We start from the raw sequence: 24115 nt of genomic DNA, 5'->3' as shown, positions 1-24115 counted from the left end.
ATGAACCAAGTTAGCACTAACGTTCCTTTCCCGAGTTAGTTAGTTAGCACTCCAAAAAGCACTCCAGTAAGGCAAGGCAAAAATCTGCTTACCATTTGACCTTTATTTTATTTATTCATCCTTTGAGAATATAATCTCTTTTTTTAGGGAGACCTGGCCAAGATAGCACACTATTACAAGATTACAAAATCAACCACACACGCTGCTTTGCTATTGGTCGAGGCTGCGATTTCGCCGGTCAATTTATTGAAATGAAACTAAGCATACATTTTTTTCAGCAAGACTTCTAATAACTTCTATCACCGCTCTCTCTTCCTAAAACTTTTCACCTGGTTAGAGGCGTTCACTTTTCAGTAAACCAATCAGAATTGGGCCACGGAATTCATGATCCAATCACAGCATGTCATTCTGATTCAAATGTTTCCCCGTTGCTGTCAGCTGTCTTTTCAGGCAAACGCGCAGCCCCTCCTCCTCAAGGTCCCCGGGAGTCCCCTTCCGGCAGATGGCTCCTTCGGTCGGTCTTCGGGTTCCTTCTCCACCATCACCAGTGTCTAGACCCCCATCGGAGGATATGTCCTGTTGTGTCCTCTACCTCTTTTTTAAAAATATAATTTTATAACGATGGAGTCTAATCGCCAAAGTCTCCGCGTATTTCATTATGCTTATGTGCAATAAACTTTGCATATCTGCAACAAAGTCTTTCCTGATTGAAATGTATTGAAATTATTGAAAATGTTCACCAAAGATGAACACCATGCGATTTAAAGATGCTAATTTGCTTTGCCACCGGAAGCAAACGTTTTATTCTCCGTTTCCCTCACATAGAATGGAAGGAAACGGGAGGCGGATAATCACCGATGTCAATTTTGCGCTTTTGCCCTTATATGACCAGTGTGGCTAGCAAGTCGCCCAAAGTCCCATTTTATTGGATGAACTTGCCACTGAGTCATCAAACATTTGAAACCGTTTTAAAGGAAGGGGAAAGTATAGAAAAAATATTCAGATGCTGATTTTATTTTGTTTTTTTAATTGTTTTTTTGAGGGTTTTTAACATGTATTTGACTTACAACAAGGATGAAGGACACAGGATTAAAACTGGAACATGTACTTCTCATTTCAGGGACACTGTTTCTGGACAGAGATGTTGCTGGTTTTACATTTTTTTAAGTATTTTTTAATGCTATGAACAACAATAAAACTCCATTTTTTTTGTTTTAGTTTTTTGTAAATATATAAAAATATCTTTGGAATCTTGTTCTTGTTTTTAGTACTTAAAGTCTTTAAGACTACTTGGCACTTTCGTTTAAATAATACTTTAGGCTATGAACTATTTGGTAAATCTCGTTAATACTATTGTAATCTGTTTGTCTGTCTGTAACTGATGTTGTGTGTTGTCCCAACCGGGCCTTTTTGAGAATGAGACCCTGTGTCTCAATGAGATTACCTGTAGAAATAAATGTTATATAAAAAATTAAATGACAACTTTGCAGCTCTTATAGGATCTTTCGTGTCTGACCCTAAATAGCCGCCCTATCTGAGTAGATATATGTTGCATATTTATATATATTTTTTTTATTCACGTGGGAAGCTGCTCTGTTCTTAACTCTGCTGCTAATCAAAACTCGTAAGCAGTTCACCTAAAATGCTGCATGTCTATGGTTGGCTGTGCGCTCCGAGGCGTCACCATCTGTCATCCAGCAGCAGAGCTTCATGCATGTGTCCTCTCTTGGTTTCCTCCCATTGTAGGAACAGCTGTAGACCGTGAACCGTGGAGTGTGGGTCTGACACGGATTACCTGGATACCGGCTGGGTGGGCATCAAGCAGCGAGAGACAGAAAAGCAGCGGTTCTTTCGTTCTTCTTTTTTTTTTCTTCTTTATTTTTTTACTGAATTAAGTTTCTCCACTTTTCTTTTGAATGGACTCATTTCCTACAACATCAACCATGGCGAGCCGGCTTCTTCACACCCTGCATGTGTTACTGATTCTGGAGTCGAGCTGGGGTAAAATGCTATCTGAGGGTCTCGGTGAAGCGGTGCGTCAAGGCGCTGGTGTCTCACCGGCTGTGGAGCAGCGCGTCTTTGCGCACGAAAGCGCAAACCGGGACATGGTCTCCATCAACATGTTCAAAGTGTACGAGAAGTACAGTAAAGAGCCGCAGAGCCAGAGGGACGGGAACACCGTGAGAGGTTTTAAAGCTGTCCCGAGTGAGTGGCCAGAGTCTTTTCATTCCGCGTTACTGTACTGGAGAGAATCGGTCAGAATAAAATAACAGTCACTGCTAAAACCTGGCTTGTTGGTAGGGAAGTCTTCTTTCCATAACGTGTCAAAATAGATACTCTCTGCTTACGTAAAAATCGCCCGGGTATTTTCTTTTAATTTTTTTTTAATTTAGCTTAATTGAATCATGCTTTTGTGTCACTTAAGTAATTGTCCTGATACCCAGCTGGTCATTAAAATGTATCACAGATTCTAGAAAACAGAAAACTGTTTATTTCCTGAAGCCGTTTAAAAAACTGTAAAAGGTAAATCCGCATGAGCCTATTTTTATTTACAAAATCATTTTATATATATATATATATATATATATATATATATTTATATATATATATAACTTATGACAGTTTAATGCTACTTATCCTTAAATGAAACTCAAGAGTTATGTCATTTAAAGGGTGCTGAATGTCATTTTTGTTTTCCCCATTTTTATTTCACTTATTTTGTTGCCTACTTCATTATTTCATTTCAGATTGACCCTTTTTACTGTCTGGCAATCTGCCAGGAAAAAAAGCAGAAAGTTTAGATGAAACTTGTTGTGCACAAAATCTAACTTGAAACAACATCTGATCTTAATTATTTCATCCTTGACAACATCTTAAATGCAGGTGTTTTGACCGTGACGCGTTCAGCTCTCGCTGAACGCCCAAAATGTTTAGCCCTTTTGGGCTAAACATCTTCACCTCTATGCTCCACCGGCGCTATGATGTAGTGATTTAGTGATCTCGAGCACTGTTAGTTCTCCGGTAGCTGCAACAGCCTAGGTGTTAGACAAGAGCCTATTATCACACCCAGACACCGGCTGCACGGCGAAAAGCCTCAGAGGAGCTCTCTCTGCTATAAGCATTTCCATATGCCTGCGACAGACAGTCCTACTGGACCGATCCAGTGTTTGTCTTTCAGGCTGTGGTGGAAGTGTGGGAGACGAGGTTTGAACTTCAAGAGTATAGCCATCTATAGGATCAGGCTTTTGGTCATGCGTGAGGCAGGCACTTAAGCATGCCACACTTAATATTTTCCATGCTGCTGCTTATGTCGGTCAGATGTGTTGAGCAACATTTTGCAGAAGACGTATTGGACGTTGTTATTCATGTCAGTCAAACGTGTCGGAATGAGATGATAAAGGAGGGCAAAAGGTTCAAGGCAGCAACTTGATCGCTTTAGTCGTCTTCCTTATTGTTCATTTCAGAGAGAGAGATATCCTCCTTCAGGGCTTTAGCGTATTATGGTTGAACCAGCGAGCACAGCGCTGATATGAATGCTTTTTTTTCAAGCCAATAGAATAATTAGAAAACGGATGAAAACAAGGTTGTTCTCTGTTTTCTCAAACATTTTTTAACTTGAAGGACATGCTTTTTCTTCTTCTAATTTCTTTCCAAATTCTCCAGGAGTCTTGCACGGCAAAGACGTGTTCCAGTTCAACCTGTCCTCCATGCAAGAATCAGAGCTCATCCTCCACGCCTCTTTTCATTTCCTCTACAAGCGGCCGCGCCACCACCAGCAACCTTGGCGTTTCCGAAGGCCCCGCCATCCGTCCAGCGAACCCCAGCATCCCTCGCCTCAGCTGCTCTTCTACGGAGCGTCCTCAAAGTCAGCTTTTGCAATACCACTGGGAAACCTAACTCTGGCTCCTTACAAGAAAGGCTCTTGGCAATCAAGGGACGTAACGGCAGTGGTGAAGAACATCAGGGATGCCAAAGAGCTTGTGGTCACGGTGGAGTTTGATATGGGGTTCGGGGCAACTCGGGGGCAGCAGAGAAGCCCTCATGGCCAAGAGCGCCTCTCTCCAGCCAACCTGCCGTTTATCCTGCTATATGCTGATGATCGAGCTATAGATGAGCCGAACAGTGTGGCCATGTCGCTCCAGCGGTACGGGCCATTCCCTGTAGCGGAGGACGCGTCCCGCTCAGCTTCAGCCTCAGCCTCGAGGATCCGGAGGGAGCTTCATCTCCAGATCCAAACCAACAACATTCCAGAGGTCCAGTACAACACCCTGAAGAATCATGAACTGTGGCAGAACACGTATTTCCCAGCCAAAGCTAAAGCCGCGGCAGTGAAACCAGGAAGGAAGCAGGGCCAGGAGAGCAGCGAGGGCCTGGGCAAGCCCCAGGTGCTGAGCTTCGATGAGAGGACGATGAAAAAGGCCAGGAGGAGACAGTGGAGCGAGCCCAGGGTTTGCTCCAGACGCTACCTCAGGGTGGACTTCGCCGACATCGGCTGGAGCGAGTGGGTTTTGGCGCCAAAGTCATTTGATGCCTACTACTGCGCCGGGGCCTGTGGATTCCCCATCCCTAAAGTGAGCCTCAGAAACCTTTAACTTTTGTTACTGGGTTCCTTTTCCCTTTTGAATACCGATAATAGAAACACACAGACGCATCAGTTGGCATATTTATGGATTTTTTTGCCTTTATTTTTACAGTTGGAACCATAAGTTCTATTAGCCATAATTCCCTTTTATTTCTTATCTTTTCCCTAGGTGGTGCATCCTTCCAATCACGCCACCATCCAGAGCATCGTCAGAGCGGTGGGAATCGTCCCTGGTGTCCCCGAGCCGTGCTGTGTTCCAGAGAAGATGAGTCCCCTCAGCGTTCTTTTCCTGGATACAAACAGGAACATGGTGCTAAAGGTTTACCCCGGCATGTCTGTGGATACCTGTGCCTGTCGGTAGGGCCCGAGCCGCCAGACATGCGATCGTTGAAGAGCAACGTAGAGGGCATTTCCACATGGAAGAGGACAGCAGTGATCAGGACAGCTGAGGATAAACTGATACCAGTTACAGGGCTCTCCTTCTTTTGAGTCTCAGTTTGAGAACTCTTTTGTGAATTTTGGATCTGGCGTGATCCGACGTTGACTCAACAATTGCCATAGACGTGTTTCTCTCCACCCAGACCACCTTCATTTCTTTTCCTCCCTTAATCCAAAAGCAGTTTAAAGAAGTGCACTTAATACGAACCTGTGTATGTACAGTAATGTATTGACCAGCTGGATGTTGAAGTTAATTACAAAACTCGTGCAGGTAGACCTTTGATCCCTGTTGATCCCTCATAAACTTTTTCAGTCTTTTCAGCACACTTTCACTTTTATAAAGTGATCTTGGTTGGTTTTAATATTAGACACGATAAGACTTGATTTTCTCTGGACTCAGACCTGGTCTGGGAAACGTCTGGGTTTCACCAGTTTCTGAAACCGTCTGACAACAGTTTCCTCTGCTGCTCGCCCCTGTCTTTGGGATTCAACTGAATTTTGGACACACTGATGAACCGCACAATGACTAACCGACTCAGAATGGACCGAGGGACACAGAGGCTGCATGGCATCCTGCCGAATTAATCAACCCTCGTCATGTAAAAACTGTAGCTACTAATGCAAACTAAATGGTACTTATTCTTAAGTGACGTGTCACTATCGAACACCTCCCATATAGCAAGAAATGTTATTCATTCATGAGAGGTAATATCTTCTTTGAACTATATTTCAATATATATTTACACCTACTGAGATTTAATGTACAAGCATTGTGTTGCTTGCCTCCGCTATGTGTTACAGCAGAGAGGTTAAAAACAGTGCGTTGCTGCCACCTGCTGTGCTTTTTGGGGAAGTTGAAGAGACTAAAAACATGTAAAGGAGAAAGTTATAGAACTTCCTGTGGCTATTTAGTTTGTTCTCTTTGATACATAAATACTGTTTATCAAATGTTTATTACATCCACAGTTTGTAATAATAGTCAATTTCTATAGTAAGTAAAAAAAAAAAAAGGGATACGTGTATCTGTATGGCTAAAAGTGTATTGGAATAGTTATGTGATGTGTGCTTTAACACATCATAGACACATAATGTATACGTGGTAAGGAAATAAACTGAATTGTACATACGGTTAAAGACACTTGCTGACTTTTTTAGGTTTTGTAAAAAAGTATTTAAAGCATAGACTTGTGTATGTACATTTGACATATACCTCAACATAACTTATTGTAGGTCAATAACATACATTAGATGGATAACATTGCTTTAGATCGCGTACGTTTTATGTAAAGTTACAGGTAGGCATATATCTTGGTTTATTGATGTGTCATGCTAATCTTGATAAGTACAGGTACCGTATTTTCCGGACTATAAGTCGCACTTTTTTTCATACTTTGGCTGGTCCTGCGACTTATAGTCAGGTGCGACTTATATATCAAAATATATATAATTTAACATGTTTTAAATGTTATTTCATGCTGAAAACATTACCGTCTACAGCCGCGAGAGGCGCTCTAGGCTTGTGACAACTATATGCTGCTCCTGAAGACAACTGAGAAAGAAAAGAAACTGCAGATAGTAAAATACGCAGCCGAAAACGGTAATCGAGCAGCAGAACGAAAGTTTGGAGTGAGTGAGAAACTTGTGAGGGACTGGCGAATAGCTTAGTCTTACTGCAATGAAGAAAACAAAGAAAGCTAGTCGCGCGCTGAAATCCAGATGGCCATAGCTGGAGGAACGAGTCCACAGATGGGCGCTTGAACAACGTGCTGCTGGGAGAGGCTCGTGCAGTTGCAGTTACGTTACGTTAACATACCGTATTCAGCCCCTTGTTCTGTGTGCTGTTGTGTAGTTTAATAACTTGCCTTTCCAGATTAAATGTCTGTTCTTGGTCTTGGATTTTGTGAAATAAATGTCTAAATAAATGCGACTTATAGTCCAGTGCGACTTTTATATGTTTTTTTCCTCTTCATGACGCATTTTTTGACTGATGCGACTTATACTCCGGAGCGACGTATAGTCCGGAAAATACGGTATTAAGTAAAAGTAGCTAGCTTTGAAATTTGATTGTATTAAATGTATTCATTTTTGTTTCTTCACATGAAAGCAGTAATGTCATGTCAGTTTTTTCGGTTTTCTTCATTTTTAATTTTAGTAATTTTTATTTACAGTTTTTCTAACAGCGTTGAAAGGGTGATAATGGTGAGTCCACCTTAAATCTGCACTAATCAATATTGTTGTGTCCACAAACTGATAAATCGGTGGTTCCCAAACTTTTTCGCATCAAGGAAACTGACACTAAATAGACCGTTTGAAAAGATTGTGTTATAGTGAAAATAAAAAATAAAAAAATCCTTTTTAAGCTGGGGACCGCCTGGAAGTCCCTTTAGGACCCCTGGGGGTCCCCAGGCCCCACTTTGAAAACCACTGGATTAAATGACTGTGAAGAATGAAATGAGTTACTCGTAGTAACAAACCAGCACATTCTCATTCCCAGCACGGGACACAAACAGCGGTCACCTGGGTAAAAGCCCTGGATTTGTTTGACCCATCCACCACCACCACAACCTCCTCCCAATGTGGGCTTTGTCGCTCTTACTTCTGGAGCACTGAGAGTCTAATTTTGACGGCGATGGTTTTACTGGTGTGTTTTTAATACAGACGCTCAAGGTATCAAACGCCAAAGGCTGTGACAAAGCGTCGGTATTTGACGCCCTGGGAATGAGAAGGGGCTGGATAAACACACCAAGTTATCATTGCTCTATGAATCGCTTTAGCTTCATAGCTTCTTTCAGCTCTTTGTTTTTGTTCTACGCCCCACGACTTTGTTTCGGTTCACTTTCACCGCTCTCATCAACACTGTTTCTGGCCACAGCAGGCAGCTGTTTTCAGCTGAGAAAATGTATTTTACACTACTTCCACAGTACCAAAACAAAAAAAACAAAAAAAACTGGCTGGTGAATATATCACACATTTTTCTCAGGGGTTGATGAAAACCAAAAACAGAGCTAAAAGGAGTCAGATTGTCAGAAACACAGTTGCTCTGTGTCTGCTGGATGTGTGACTAAGCAACTATTTGCTATCAGTCTGGCGAATCACCTTCACAAGATGATATATGTTGATATTGTGTGAACAGTTTGTTCCTCTGCCCCAAAGAAGCAAAAAAAATAAATGAATGCTGCTTTGAAGAGCGGTTAAAAATAAAATAGCTAATTGGAGAGTTTAAATGTTGCATGATGGTCCAGATGTTGTTTTGCACCCTGATAAGAAAGAAATTCTGGAGGAAACGCTTGGATACTTCTAAATTTCTTGACTTGGAAACAGAAAAACCTGTTAAACGTTGGGACCAAACATTGGCCATTGCAAGCCTCCGTACAATGTTATTTTCAGCCATCAAAGACAGCAGCTAATAGGCCAAAGGCTTTTATATAATTTAACAGGTTCTTACTGCATATTTTTCAACCCACTAATTGGGCCTAAAGTAAAATGACCACAGTTTCGCAACAGATCTTTCTCAGTCCAGTTTTCCCTGCTCAGTCCAGTTTTCCCTGCTGTTTGTTTTCCTAATGCATGCCCTCATTATTTGCTGTATCCATGACAGTAGATTTTGTCGTTGCCTTTCATTACTGAATTACTCTACAAAGAGGAACTCTTAAAAGCTTGAAAGGGCCACAAAGAAAGCATTTTTATGAAACCATGAAGCATGAACCAAGTACTGAGTGACTGCATGGGTGAAAGACAGAAATTCCAAGAATGGCCAGACTCAGGCCAACGTCCCCAGACACATTGGCTTGTGGTCTGGGCTCAGACCCCCCACAAGAATAAGGGGATATCCCATCATCCATCTAGGATGCAGTGGTGAAGGCCACTGGTATGAAATCATCTCTGATCTCATGCATATCAGATTTTTATAGATCCTCACTATAAACCTATATCAGTTTATGAAAGATTTCCCATGTATTGTTCCTAACGTCGTTGGTTGTTCTTTGCTTAGAAGAATCCTAAAGTGCACAGGAAGTGCGTGGAATGAACAGAAAAATAATGGGGTAGTTATTGTTTGCCACCATGGATGAGCAGAACACTAAAACATACTCTATATGCCAACATAATCCTTTATTATTATAATTATAGCCTACCTGCTAATCATAGCACCATCATTGTGAGCATGTTAGCATGCTGATGTTAGCATTTAAGTTGCTCATAGACATCAAGTGGTTGCAGCTTCCCTGAATTACACACCCCGTCACCAGCAGAGAACAGACAGATCAATGGAGAGAAACAATCTCAGCAACATCAGCTTCAAAGTCTGTTTATCCATCAGTGAACACTTCATGACATTAGTCAGCCAACCTTGCTAATCGTGTCATATTGCTCAACGTATCCTCTATTTTAAGCTACAAGTGGCTCTATTTTGACTGCGTGATTAGATAGCAGCAGCCGTGTCGTGTGAAGGCTGGTAGGATTGGTTGGACCCTGCTGCGGAACAAATACAGAACAGTGCCTTCCAGCGCTGCCTGGAAGGCACTAGGATTAGGCACTGGTTATGGTTATGGTTAGGGTTAAGGTTAGGGTTAGGTACCTTGGAGGCAGCGGTATCAGCGCTGCCTGGAAGGAGCCGTTGGGGGCAAAAAACAACATTAAGCGTGCTTCTTTTTCTCCTCCAGGAAACACGGCCGCGTTGCATTGTGGTATACAGGAGTAAAATGTTGGGTATATTGTATGTCAGGAACGGGCACAGACACCTGGAGGGGCTATTGCTCTATCCCCCCCATGATCATCTCTCTTTCTGTGTTAAAGGTCACATGACACAAGTGTCAACATGTTATATTATTCTGTATATGTTAAGGGGTTTAACGCTTAACTACTTTAATACTAATTTCCGCTGAACAGTCTGCAGACTAAAACAAATTTAAAGTGATAACAACTAATTACTTTTTAAAAATAGAAACTCTGAAACTTGCAATCGATGTTGGAAAATACACAAGTTGAAATTGATTTAGGAAACCACATCCATCCATCACAAACACTTCTGTGTGGTTTACCTTGGGTGGGGTTTGAACCCACATCTCTTGGGTATCAGTCAGCATCATTCCCCACTGGACCATCTCCAGGACTAAGAAAAAAAGTAACATCACCTTCATCAACCTGCAGAGAAACAAAGTTTGTCTTTTCCTTTGATTGCCCCTTAAACCTCTCCAACAGATAATCCATTAAAAAAACCTTTATCCTTTTTCCAAGACATAAGTGATAACCAATCAAAATCCTTTAATATAGTGTAATACATGTATCTATCCATTAAATAACCTGAAACCTGATTCACACGTCAACTGACTCTGTGAAGTTTAACCTTAATTGAAATATGGAGACACCTTGTCATACCCTTCAGAGCTCAATTGGAAGAGAAAATGTCTCACAGTCTGAAGGTAGTGAGTTCAAATCGCCCTCTTTGCCATTTATTTTTACTGCTTCATAAAGGATTCTCTTATTGTGAAAAGCCTGTGCCTGAACTCATTAAAATGCCCCAGAGGAGGAAATCAGTCCCAACATGTTTCGGTCTTCGAGAGTAAAAACATTTTATCAACTCACCAAACAGGAAGTGACTCATAACTCAGCTAAAACGCCACAGAAGAGTTTGAACCTGCTGATGGAGGCCACATTGATGTCTCATGGGATATACGTAGCTCTGGCCATAGAGCTTGTGCCACAAATATGTACTTTCAGGTAGCCTAGACCTTTTTCACGGCAGACATGTTGACATGTCATAGTAGGAAAAGCACAGGTGTATTCAAAATCAATAATGATGGCTGCATTCCACTTAGGAGAGGTCCTGGTATTGTGCATTCTGACTCACGTATGCTACGTTTACACGTGGCCGGCTATTTTCATAAACGGACATTTCAACCTCTCCGTTTTCAAAAATAACATCGTGCACAGCTGTCAGTTTTCAGAAAAGTGTTCGTTTACACGTACCCGTGTGTATATGCCGTCAGTGCCATCAAGAGCATGCCAAACCTGTAGGTGGCAGTGTAACGAGAAGCTCAAGCCCACGTTAGCCAATCAGAATCACTTCCTCTCTCTTCACTTCCTCACTTCTTCGGCTGCCTAAACCTCTGTTTGTCTCAGTTTACATGCAAACGTGCAAACAAAGTTTTCCAAAATCACCACATATTGTCTCTGTCAGAAAACTTACTTAACTTTACTAATGATGGACTGCCACAACAGCAAAAAAGTAAAAAACTATGTTTTTTTCCCTCCCTGCCAACAGAATTCTCTCTAGATACATTTTTTAAATTCATAGTGCACAGTTCACTTGCCACTGCTCTATGTCACTGACTGGTTTAGCATCTTCCTTATCAGTGCTTTTAAAAGGGCTCAAAGTCATCAGTTTTGATCACATTTTGGTATCTGGAACATGTGTGTGGCCTGCAATATCAGTGGTTGGACTCACACATATTTTAAGCGATGATGGTAGCGAAGAACGCAATGTGCGGTTTTGTTTCTTTTAAGTGTTTTGTTTCCACTGGCCTCAAAACCGTAAGCTGGGAAAAGGCATTTTATGGAAATGTCTGCTTGTCAGTAACCTCATAGTTTCCAGTGCCTGCCTCATTATCGCTGTCAAGTGTTTACAGTGTCTTCATTAACAGCCAGCCCTCTAATGATAACAAAGCCTAAAAGAAGGCATCAATGGCAGTGATAAGCTTGGCCAAGCCACTATTTTGGTTGACGCAAGCTTCTCTGTTTACTCTAGGAGCATGGGAGCGGACATCAGGACTGTGGTTCTTGCATTGTGGTTCTCCATTTTAAAACCTTGCCGTCGCAAAGTCTGTTTTCAAGCCGGGAAGAAGATAAAGTTTGTGTCAGCTCAGTGGCTTAGAAGGGATCTAATTTCAACATGCAGAGCTCCAGATCATTCCTATTCCAGGTGTGTTTGTGTCTGGTGGCTTCTATTTGCTCTTGCACCTGTAAACCTCTCAATAATGACATCCAGAGTGAGCACCATGAGAGACTCTACTCTCAGCTGTTAGAGGAGTACCTACTGGAGGAGGAAGACACAAACTCCAAGATGGAGAACCTCCTGGGAACCATGAAGGAGGTTTTTCTGAGGAAACTCAACCTGTCGGATGTTCCTCAGGAGAACAGTAAGATCTACCCCTCTCAGTTCATGATGGAGCTCTACAACAAGTACGCCTCGGACAGCTCGGCAAACCCTCAGTCTGATGTCATACGAAGCTTCACTGTCCAAGGTACATGAACAGAGTATAACTTGACATGGGAAGAGTACGATGTGCAATAATCTTCTGTCTAGCTTATCGGAGGGAGTTGTTAATAAAGACAACAGCTTTTCTGGGGGCTTGTTTAATTAGCAATCCACATAGTCACAGAGTTGATATGAATATTTGGAAATCCTTACTCCCCAAGTGTATATAGTTTAAGTTATCTCGTTCATATAGCTGGTCGATATTATCCATGTTTGACATTATAGAGGGTTTTCACTCATCACAGCTACAGAAAAAAAACAGTATTAGTATTTTCTTAATAGTTAACTTTTTAATAGTTGAATTGTTCAGTTAGGGTTTTTGTGATTTTACGTTATATAAAGCTCTAAACCAGTGGTTTCCAACCTTTTTGGCCTGTGTGGTACCTTTAAACCAATCAATTTCTACTTGCAAACCCTGATTACTGTGATCAAAACCCTAACCCTAACCCTCTAAAGATGTTTTTGTGTAGCAGAATTATGCCTTTTCAGGTCACTCAGGTTCCTAATTAACTCCCAGACCCTCAGATTTATCTTGCGACCCCTTGTGGTGGCCCCAATCCCTTGGTTGGGAACCACTGCTCTAAAGTATCCCACCCAGAGCATTTCTTTCTTTGAATAGTTGCACTACAGTCCCATGATAGCCGTATTACTACTTCCAAAGACTGAAATGCTTGTATGTTTCGTAGAAATGGCCAAATAGAGACTTGAATAGTGATTCCTCTCGCATTTTTTAAAAGAGAATAAAATGTTTTTTAAACATATTTGTGGAAATGGTGTCTAAGCTTCAAGCCTCTGGGAGGGCCAGTCATGCACTCCTATCTGGACCACATCATAATGGCCCTGTAGCCTACGGAAATTAATAAAACACATTTTAGGGTTGGTTGTCACCCATGAGAAATTCAGACATCTGTCCCTTTCATTCAACATTTGGGAGGACCCATTGTGTGTTAAGTTTGTAGGCCTATTTCACTCAGAAAGTAGAAGCTAGCAAGCTAGGCTAACTAGCTTCCACACAGAAAGTGAAAGCCAGTTTGCTTTCATGCAGAAAGTGAAAGCCAAGCCAGCTTACAAACGGTAGCACTAATTCATGTTATTTCAACACCTGCTGAGTAATTGGCAGCTGCTGCACTCAGTGTAGTGTTTGGCCTGCATTATACAAAGCAGGGGGTCTAGCTAGCATTAGCTGTCTCTCTTTCGTGGGTCCAGTCTACTGTCCAGACTGTGAAAACACACCGGTATTCCTGTGAACTCAGCATTCTGTACGTTAATCCATGATTTGAATAATGCTAACTAACTATGGGGAAAACAGCACAAAACAACATTGTCTGAACCAAAATGTAATGCCCCCTGGAGAACACTAATGTTAGGGACACAATCAGAAACATATTTTTTTTAATTATACTTTTGACAAAATAAGTACCAAGCCAAAAAAAAACCCACTAAGGATACATATACTGATTTCTTAGATTTCTTCTTGCTGTTTTAAATTAACCCCTCTCACCACTTTGTTTCTGTCCAACAGATATCCCTCTCTCTGTGACGAATGGCACAAAGTCAAAGTACAGGTTGCAGTTCAACATCAGCATCCCCAACCATGAAAAGATCACTACTGCTGAACTACAGCTCTTCTTCTTCCCAGATCCCAGGTCAACGGTCAGCTTCCACAATTTCAAGTCCACCATCAAAGTCTATGAAGTGGATTACTACAATTTCGAATCCACCACCCAACTGCTGGTTGGCAAAGAGGTGACAGGCTTGGAGAGCATGTGGGAGACGTTTGATGTGACCACAGCTATTCAGAGCTGGATCACGTCGGGCCATGCAACGACTGTTTTTGATGTAGTGGTGGATAGGAAGGACTGTGGGGCCTCTAAAGGTGGAGAAGAAGGAGCAGGCTGTTTGAATATGAGCATGTCTTTTGAAGATAACACTTCAGCGGCTTTAATAGTCTTCTCAGATGACCTGGGTAGCAGGAGGAGGGAGACAAAGAAGGAATTAAGAGAGATGATCCTCCACGAAGAAGAAACCATCTTACACTCGGGCACCGACTGGAACAGAGGAGATCAGCTTCCAAACAATATCCCGGAGGCTCATCATCCACGGAGAAAGAAAAGAGAGGCAGAGAGGCAATACTGCCAGCGGACCTCTCTAAAAGTCAACTTTAAAGAGATCGGATGGGACAGCTGGATCGTGGCGCCTCCAGAATATGACGCCTTCGAATGTCGAGGCCTGTGTTACCACCCGCTGACAGACGAAATGACCCCGTCAAAACACGCCCTCATCCAGACACTGATCAACATCAGGAACTCCAAGAAGGCCAATATGGCCTGCTGCGTCCCCATTAAACTGGACCCCATCACAGTCATGTACCAGGAGAATGGACGCCTCACTATAAGATACCTTTATGAAGAGATGAAGGTGGCAGAGTGTGGCTGCAGGTAGTCACAGAGAATTGGTTTGCTCTGGTCGTAGCACAGGTAATTATACTGGTATAATTGGTCCCTCCATTGTTCCAGTGATAGGAACATTGTTTGCAGGTATAATGTTTGCAATGTTCACAATCTTAAATGTGTTAGCATGCTACCATTTGCTAATCAGCAGGGATCCATGGAATCTGCAGCCACAGAATTTTACACAGATTTAAGGCAAATTAAAAATATTAAAAATAAACATAAGGATTTTAACACATCTCCCCAAGCAAAAAAAACAGTCGGCTAAATTCCGTAGATTTTCATTCTGGATCGCTGCTGAAAACTGGAAAAAAAAATAGACAAAGTACAGCTGAGGTACGTAGGAATATCATCACTTTTTTTTCAATTTCCAATAAATCAAAGTATTGGACTTAATAAGTTTTGACCTGATGATGGCGCTAGATGAAAAGTCAGGGCATACCATTATTAAAATTCATCATCCTGGGATCATGGATGTGTGTACCAAATTTCACAGCAATCAATCCAATACTGTCAAGATATAAAAATAAAAGTTAACCTCATGGTGGCAAGGAAAAGTCCGGGGATCACCAAAGTCATTAGGATCCATCCTCTGGGGACCATGAATGTCTCTATAAATCTTCATGGCAATCCATCCAATAGTTGTTGAGCTATATCAGTCCGGACTAAATTGGTGGGCCAACCGACAGACTGACATTGCCATCCTTAGAGCCAAGCGGATAGCATGGCTGACGATATAATAATGGTCTAAACTGTTGTCATGAAATAATGATATGTAGCATTTACAGTTTATGCTATTCCTTCAAATTCATTGCTAATAAAAAAGTCTGAAACTCAAAAATAGTTTGATGTCTGTAATGCAGCACGGCAGTGGAACCATCAACAGGTCCATTACACCTTGTTGCTGCCATGCATTCTAACGGAACCTTTTGCCAACATTGTGTTTTTATCATTTATGTTATATATAAAACCACCAAGACATTTGTACATTGTGTATTTAATACTGTAGATAAAAAGCTTGCCTGAACACTGTCTTGAGCTAATGTTTTTTAACAATACCTATAAAATTGTATTTGTATGCTACCCTGGAAATCCAGAGTTCTGGCGAGAGCACAATTTGAATTTGCTCAGCGAGTCACTCTGGCGTTGAGTAATGATGCTCATTAACTATGCCCTTGTAGCCAAGCTGCACCAATCACATCGGTGTATCTGATATAGGCGGGCCAGAGGCGAGCTAAACAGATGACGACAGTTTAATCTACCAGTTAGCTCCGCTGGTAGCTAAGCGTTTGGGGCTCTGGATACGTCACCCCGTGTATTGTTGTGATTGGTCGTAGTGTTATCCAATTGCGTGCAGTGAGATTTTCAAATGCATGCTTGGTGCCGCCCCTCGAGTTGGGCCATTTTCATTACTCAATGCCAGACCCTTAATCTTTCAGTTTGGGTCTGGATATCTAGGCTATTGGTATGCAGAAAATAATGTAAAACAGAACAAAAATTATGTAAAAAGTAAAAATTATATACATTTTGTTAATAGACATCTTTGATTACCATTTAACCTACTATAAAAAAAAAAAATCTTGCTACAGCATGTAAATCTGTACATTACCATTGTAACTGTAATTTGTTTATATTAATATATACTTAGTAGAAGTTTGTAAATCACTGCCACCCAGACTTATGCCTTTTCAGGTCACTCAGGTTCCTAATTAACTCCCAGACCCTCAGATTTATCTTGCGACCCCTTGTGGTGGCCCCAATCCCTTGGTTGGGAACCACTGCTCTAAAGTATCCCACCCAGAGCATTTCTTTCTTTGAATAGTTGCACTACAGTCCCATGATAGCCGTACCTGTACTCAGGTACAGAGTGTTCAGCTTGTATATGCATGCTACATTGCTGAGTGGAGAGTTTTTTTATTGTACTGTATGTCTTATGATGTCTACATTTTGTTTCTGAGGCTTTGCTACCCTAAAATGAATAAACATTTTGTCACAAAAAAAACTAATAGCCTATTTGAAGTTACTAATTTCATCGTGCATTTATTGCATTTACTAAATATTTTAAGAATAATTGTCTTTTTCTGTCCAGTTCCTAATTTTAGACTTCCTCTAGCCTCAGTTGACACTATACACCTTGTATCTGCAGCTTCAAACTAATAAATATAAGCATCGCCTGTCATATAACTGACTGCTGGTTGTTTACTTTTATTCTGATTTGATAAATATAAGAATTTAAAGAATATAAATTTAAAGAAATAAAATAAATGTGGTGAATTTGCTAATACATTTCAGTAAAAAAAAAGTCATACAGATTTTTTAGACGCGATTATCGCTTGAAACTCAGTGATCTTGACTTTTCTCGTTTTAACAAGATCCTTTTCACTTTCATCATGACATATTTTCTCTTAAAGGACAATTGACAAAATGACAAAATGGACAAAAAAGACAACATGAACCTAAGGGTTAATAATGTGTACCGAGTCGACCGTTCTCTCGTATTCATGCTAATCGAATGTGTCTCTAGCTTCAAACAAGTTGGCGCAAACCAGTGATTCACTCACTATACAGGCAGGCGGCATCTTGGGAAAACAGTCATGACCAGTCGAACGACAAACGCCGTGTAACCAGTAACATAGCTCAAGCACGGCGTTTGACTGGACATGACATGAAGAAAATAGAAAATAGAAAATAATAGAACACATGGCAAAAAAAATGAATTGGCAACTTGTGTTTTATATTATGGCCTGGCTCAAGGGAGGCAACATGAAGGAAGAAACAAAAACAATGTCAGTGCCACTGATCAGATCTAATCAGTGGCACCTGATCCATCCAAACAGTGGCACCTGTTAGTTGATTGAGAGCGTCCTGAATCAAAGAACAAAAGCCAGGTACACAATATGTGTATTTATATATAAATATTCTTCTCAGGCATCTCTATAAATTTGAATTAGCATTACTTTTCAAACTCAAACTTCTCTAGTATGTTTTTACCAGTAAATGACTGCAGTAGCAGTCAGGATTATTGAGTCCCAGCATTAAGTTATATCTGCCTCCCACTGCTGGTTAGATGCAGATGATAGTGAAAACAGCTGTGTGTCATTCTATCCCTTAAGCAGTGACTGGGTCAACAAAGAGTCAAATGACTCTATGGCAGATGGCATTATGTTAAATTGGTGCAGTGATATACTGCATAAGCTCATGTGTCCTATTGGTTTAAAGTATCTACTTATTTGTCTACTAAAAAGACTTATAAAGTTTAATGTTTTGTTGTTACTGTTTTACTTTGTGACTGTTACTTTTACACGTATAATCCTGAATCCTGTGAATGAAGATATTTTTTTGTTATTTTAATGTAAAATTTGTTAGGTGCAAAAGGTTATGAATATTGTCTGCATGTAGGCTATACTGCCTACATGCAGACAATATTCATAACCTTTTGTTATTCACACCATCCAACACACAGGGCAAATCCTGAAATACCAAACTTTTGCTCGTCTGTAAAGTCACTCAAATGACAGGAACATATATATATATATATATAAAAAAAACTGTTGTTTGTGTTTGTGGACGGTCAAATCACAGAAACTACTCAGAGGCCGACTTGTAAAAACATGTACATATAAATTTAACAAACTAATTCCACTCAATCCAAATCTTTTCATCTTAATGCACAGCGTCAGTTTTGTAAATATTTGAAGTCAGTGACACATCCTTATCAGAGCTTCACACTTGCATTTCCTTCCTGGGTAACCCAAAACTGCTCTAGTCTCAAAATAGCACTAATAACGAGGCAGGCAATCCCATTTCCATGTCCAGGAAAATAATTGGCCCAGTTGACTTTTGCCTCATAAGATGTTCTCCCAGTCATCAACAGCATGTGACAACAGAGCCAATTTAAAATGCCTGGATGAGCAGTATTACATCTTTAGCCCGCGTCAATTGTTTTTTTTTCTGTCCACTTGTGAGCAGCACAACAAGCTGTAAACACAAACGTTACAAGTTGATATGGCTAATGTTAGCCCCCCAAAAAATGCTTATTAAGACATTGATAAGACACAGAGAAACATTAGCATTTACATGTCTGTTCCCCTGAACAATGTAAGTCCAGTATTCACTCACCTTTTACTTCTGTTTTGCTCTCCTCCAACTCCTGAGGGAAAGTGCTATGCTATATCAAAGCCCGTCTACGGAAAGCCTTTTCACTCCCTATTTAGCCCCATTGTACCGAATCAGGTCGCAGTTCCACCAGAGTTCCACTGGGGGTGATCGCAGGCAAGGTCAAAATGAATGGGACTCTATGGAGCTAGATGGCTAAATTTGTCTTTCGCCTGATTGTCGTTGAGAAATCTCAGATTTGATTGTAGTTTTTGCAAGTTCAACATGGATTATAGGTCAAAAGTTGAATGAACGAGTACTTATGTCCTTTTGATTTCTTATGATTTCTTAAAGGTTGAGTCGTTGTTGCCCATAACACACTAGCATTCTGCTAATGAATGCTGATTGGTCAGTGAAGGACTGATTACGATCGGAGATCCCGCTTGACGGCATCCAAAGCGGAATCAGAATGTCAGAGTGAATATTTCGGCGTGGTCTTTAAAACATTAGCAAACCTCTTTCTAGCACGTGTAGTAACAGGGAGAGCCTTACCTGTCAGCTGTGTTGTCGATGCCTCGAGAGATAAAATGTGCCTCGATGTGTATGACGTCATTGACATTTTAAAAGGCTTTTTAGAACAAAAGAGCAACTTCAAAAAAAATCTAACACCCAGCAGTGTGTATTTTCTTAGCCTCCCCTTTCAAATGCAACATTCAAATTACTAGACAAAATATTATATCCTGAGAAAAGTGGATTTTGAGGGGTATATCTCCATAGACCACCATTCATTCTGCACTGGCCTGTGAGCGCCCCCCTATATGGATCTCTGGTGGAACTGCAACCAGTTCAGAAGCCGGAAGTAACAAGAGAGTGGAACTTCTTCCCTTATTAGAAATTCTTTGGCTATATTTACAAGCTAGTTGCTAACTGTGTCGGTCTGCTGTTTGGTGCTAGGCAGGTAGCATATGGTGTTTTTCATGGGCGTTTACAATAAAAAACACTTGCCTTCTATGTCTGGAAATTACGCTGATGAGAGCAGATCAAAGCGGTAAAGTTGTGGGCCAGGGTATTTTTAATGAATTTATAACGTAGCAGGCTAACTAGCCGATAGCTAGTGTGTAGCTGTTATTGCCTACTGATAAAGTATCCAGTAAGATTATTTCAACCAACAGAGCTGCCTTGCCTTCAGAGAATATTTTAGCAGTTTCAATTCCATACTTAAAATGTTTGTTTGTTCACAATGTTTGTTCACTGTTTGTTTCACTGTTATTTCAAGCAAGTTAGCAGTTCCGGGGTTTCAAAATCCAAACCACTGCTGTAACCTGTTCCTATATATGACACATGAGGGCAAAATATGACACAATACATTGTTTGAAAGTCTTGAGTGGCGTCCTGAGGATTGTATTATGTAAGGCGCAGCCAGGGGGTATTAAAAGTTAAGACGTTGAGATTAGCTGAACACAGCCTACCATTTGGAAGGCGATGACGTCTGCATAATTCTGAGCTGCAAAATTTTCTGGATCAGGTTCACACGGGACCCTTTTTGATGCCAGTTTCATGCTCAACTTATACAGATTTCTCACTTCAGCAAATAGTTTGAATTAAATGAAAGGATGAAAACTTGTCAACTTCGGACTTGCATTTAAGTATCATTCACATGGGCACTTTCTTTGTTTTATGATCGAACAAATGAAAAGATATCATTTTTATTTTCAAAAATGGAAACAATACTGTAAAAAAAGAGAGAAAGCATGGGAAACAGTAGAATAAGCAAATAATTTAGCGTTCATCCAGGTAAAAGTCTTTCCAATCAACCTTTTGTTCCTATATCCAGAGTGTGGGTATGTGTTTTTTTACCCAATTCTGATCCTGCATGTGTTTTAAGAAGGCTTTGCCACGTGTCTACAAACTGTGTAATCAGCGACCTAGACATGACCCCTAAAGCTACCAACAGCACCAAAATACACCACCATAAGCTTTCAGAACAGACAAGGGAGAGAGAGTTAGAGAGAGGGAACGTGAGAATTTCTGAGCAGGCTTTCCCATTAATCAGTCCACCCCAAACAAATTTGACCTCTCCCTGGAACCAGTTTTCTATCTAAAAGAAAAGTTGAGGTGGTTTCAATGTAAATAAGATAACATATGGTGAATTTGGATATGACGCAGACTGTAATTCAAGCCTAAATAAGACAACAGTAAGTAAAAAATGATGTCAAGTACCTTAAACATGCACTGTGCTTGTTTGGGAAAAAGGTAAGAAACTGTGCAAGCTCCCATTTCCCACTATTTATTTTGTCTGTTATTGTCTGCAGGCCAAAGCACCACAGATAATGCGATTAAAGGTTTATTGGGGACAAAAGCTTCTTATGTTGTTGATGTCGTGGTTGTCCAAAAAACTCACGACAGTGACAGTGTTCCCTCCTACAAAAACCACCATCTCTCTACAAAGACAACTGAACAAACGCAGCCCGGTGAAAAAAAAAAAGAGTAGTTCTCTTTCCATCAGTGGTGATGAAGACATTGGCGATGATGCATCACACACCACCACTGCTGTTGATGCTTCTTCTATGTACACTTTCTGTCAACTCATCATTCCAGCCCGCCCTGGTGTTAGAAATGGCCAAGATTCTTTTGGAAAACTACTGCTTTCCTGAGAATCTAGTTGGGATGGAGGAGGCTATCCAACAAGCGATCAACAGCGGAGAAATCCTGCAGATTTCAGACAGGAAGACCCTGGCCTCTGTGCTTACAAACGGAGTACAAGGGGCACTGAACGATCCAAGGTTGACTGTGTCGTATGAGCCCAATTTTGTCCCGGTGATGCCACAGATGCTGCCGTCTCTGCCCATGGAGCAGCTGATCTGGCTGGTAAGAAACTCTGTCAAGCTGGATATCCTGGACAACAACATTGGATATTTGCGGATGGATCGGATCATTGGGGAGGAGACAGCTACAAAGCTTGGCTCCCTGCTGAGGGACAACATCTGGGACAAAGTTGCTCACACATCCTCGCTGATCTTGGACCTGAGGTATAGCACAGCTGGAGAACTGTCTGGAGTTCCCTTTATAATCTCCTATTTCTCAGACTCTGAGCCTCTCATTCATATTGACGCTGTGTATGACAGGCCCTCAAATACAACTAAGGAGCTGTGGACCATGCCGTCAATAATGGGGGAAAGGTATGGAAAGAAGAAAGACTTGATTATTTTGACCAGTAAGCGTACCATGGGGGCTGCTGAGGCAGTGGCATATACGTTAAAAAACTTAAAGAGGGCCATCACAGTTGGGGAAAGGTCTGCTGGTGGATCAGTAAAAGTCCAAAAGATTAGGATCCCTCAGTCGGAGTTCTACATAACAGTTCCTGTGGCAAGATCAGTTAGTCCAATCACAGGCCATAGCTGGGAAGTGAGTGGCGTTTCCCCAACAGTCAACGTCCTTGCCAAGGAAGCTGTCGCAAAAGCCAAGTCCCTTCTGGCTGTAAGGAGTGCCATTCCAAAAGTTTTGCAGAGTATCGCTGACGTAATCAGGAGGTTCTATGTTTTCACTGACAGAGTTCCAGCTCTTCTTCAATATCTGCAATCTACCGATTTTTTCTCTGTCATATCTGAGGAAGACCTAGCAGTCAGACTCAACCAAGACCTCCAGACTGTGTCTGAAGATCCACGACTGATAATCAAATACATGCAAGACAATGCTGCCATACTAGAGGAGGACCCTGAGCTTTACAACATTCCAGATGATTTGGAATCGTTGAAAAAACTTGTAGATACAACGATTAAAGTGGAAATTCTCCTAAACAATACTGGCTATCTCCGCATAGACAAGTTTGTCAAGTCGTATGCAGGGACTAAATTAGAAGAGCTCATGGCTAAAAAGGTATGGGAGCCCCTCAAAGACACTAATAACCTGATTATTGATCTACGCTATAACACTGGTGGATCCTCTACCTCTCTAGCCCTTATACTGTCTTATCTGCAGGACACTTCCCAGAAGCGTAATTTTTTCACAATATATGACCAAATTCAGAACACAACAACCGAATATGACTCTCTGCCTCAAATTGCCGGCCCTACCTATGGCTCCAAACGTGGAGTTTACGTGTTGACCAGCTACGACACAGCAAGCACCGGCGAAGAGTTTGCTTACCTGATACAGTCACTTCATCGGGGCACAGTCATTGGGGAAATTACATCTGGTACCCTGATGCACTCAAAGACGTTTCAAATAGAGGGAATGGCTATTGCCATCACTGTCCCTTTCATAAACTTTGTAGACAACAATGGTGAATGTTGGCTGGGAGGTGGTGTGGTCCCCGATGCCATTGGGCTAGCCGAGGAAGCTGTGGAGCACGTTTATGAGATTGCAAATTTTCACCAAGGGCTCAAGTTCCTCATAGAGGGAAGTGGGGAACTGTTAGAAAAACACTACACAAATCATGAAGTTGCACTAATGGCCAGCAAGGTACTTCTGAGCAAATGGGCTGAGGGATTATACCGATCAGTGGTTGACTTTGAATCTTTGGCATCTCAGTTGACGGCAGACCTCCAAGAGACTTCAGGCGATCACCGCCTCCATGTCTTCCATTGCGATGTCGAGCCAGAGTCGCTTCACGACGTCCCAAAAATCCCTACCGCTGAAGAAGTGGGATACATAATCGACGCTTTGTTTAAAATTGAGCTTCTGCCAGGTAATGTTGGGTATGTAAGGTTTAACATGATGGCAGATGTGGAGGTGGTAAAAGCCATTGGGCCTCAGCTGATAAAATTAGTGTGGAGCAAGATAGTAAACACAGATGCCCTTATAATTGACTTGAGGTACAACACTGGTGGATATTCAACGGCAATTCCCCTATTATGCACCTACTTCTTTGATGCTCAACCATTGCGGCATCTTTACACTGTCTTTGACCGCAACACAACCACCATCACAGAAGTCATGACATTGCCTCAAGTCAGAGGTCCAAGGTATGGGTCCTCCAAGGACGTCTACATCCTCACCAGTCAGATGACAGGGTCAGCAGCCGAAGTGTTCACCCGCTCTATGAAGGACCTGAATAGGGCCACAGTCATTGGAGAGCCAACAATCGGAGGGTCTCTATCGAGTGGAACCTATCAGATCGGGGACAGCGTCCTGTACGCTTCAATCCCTAACCAGGTTGTGTTGAGCGCAATCACTGGGAAAGAGTGGAGCGTTTCAGGGGTTGAGCCTCATGTTATTGCCCAGGCAAATGACGCTCTTGCTGTCACACAGAGACTCATAGCAGCAAGGCACTTGAAGAGAGCGCAAGGAAAATAG

At 41.6% G+C, this 24115-nt stretch overlaps 3 protein-coding genes across 3 annotated transcripts; all 3 read left to right on the top strand.

Moving 5' to 3' along the window:
- The first annotated feature begins 1672 nt into the window (after nt 1-1672).
- Nucleotides 1673-6968, top strand: gdf10b (growth differentiation factor 10b). The gene is made up of 3 exons (XM_078279341.1): nt 1673-2205; nt 3664-4571; nt 4752-6968. Exons 1-3 carry the CDS (start codon nt 1917-1919, stop codon nt 4941-4943), a joined length of 1389 nt encoding a protein of 462 aa, XP_078135467.1. The 5' UTR covers nt 1673-1916; the 3' UTR covers nt 4944-6968.
- Nucleotides 6969-11909: 4941 nt separating this feature from the next.
- gdf2 (growth differentiation factor 2) lies at nt 11910-14717 on the top strand. The gene is made up of 2 exons (XM_078279890.1): nt 11910-12261; nt 13798-14717. The coding sequence occupies exons 1-2, from the start codon at nt 11910-11912 to the stop codon at nt 14715-14717; spliced, it is 1272 nt and encodes a 423-aa protein (XP_078136016.1).
- A 6647-nt stretch (nt 14718-21364) lies between these two features.
- On the top strand, nt 21365-24115 carry irbpl (interphotoreceptor retinoid-binding protein like). Its single transcript, XM_078279905.1, has one exon. It carries the CDS (start codon nt 21377-21379, stop codon nt 24113-24115), a length of 2739 nt encoding a protein of 912 aa, XP_078136031.1. The 5' UTR covers nt 21365-21376.

Source organism: Sander vitreus, chromosome 21, assembly GCF_031162955.1.
Source record: "Sander vitreus isolate 19-12246 chromosome 21, sanVit1, whole genome shotgun sequence".
Taxonomy (NCBI): Eukaryota; Metazoa; Chordata; class Actinopteri; order Perciformes; family Percidae; genus Sander; species Sander vitreus.
Note: the sequence above shows the minus strand (reverse complement) of the source record. Positions and strands in the feature narration are given on the sequence as shown.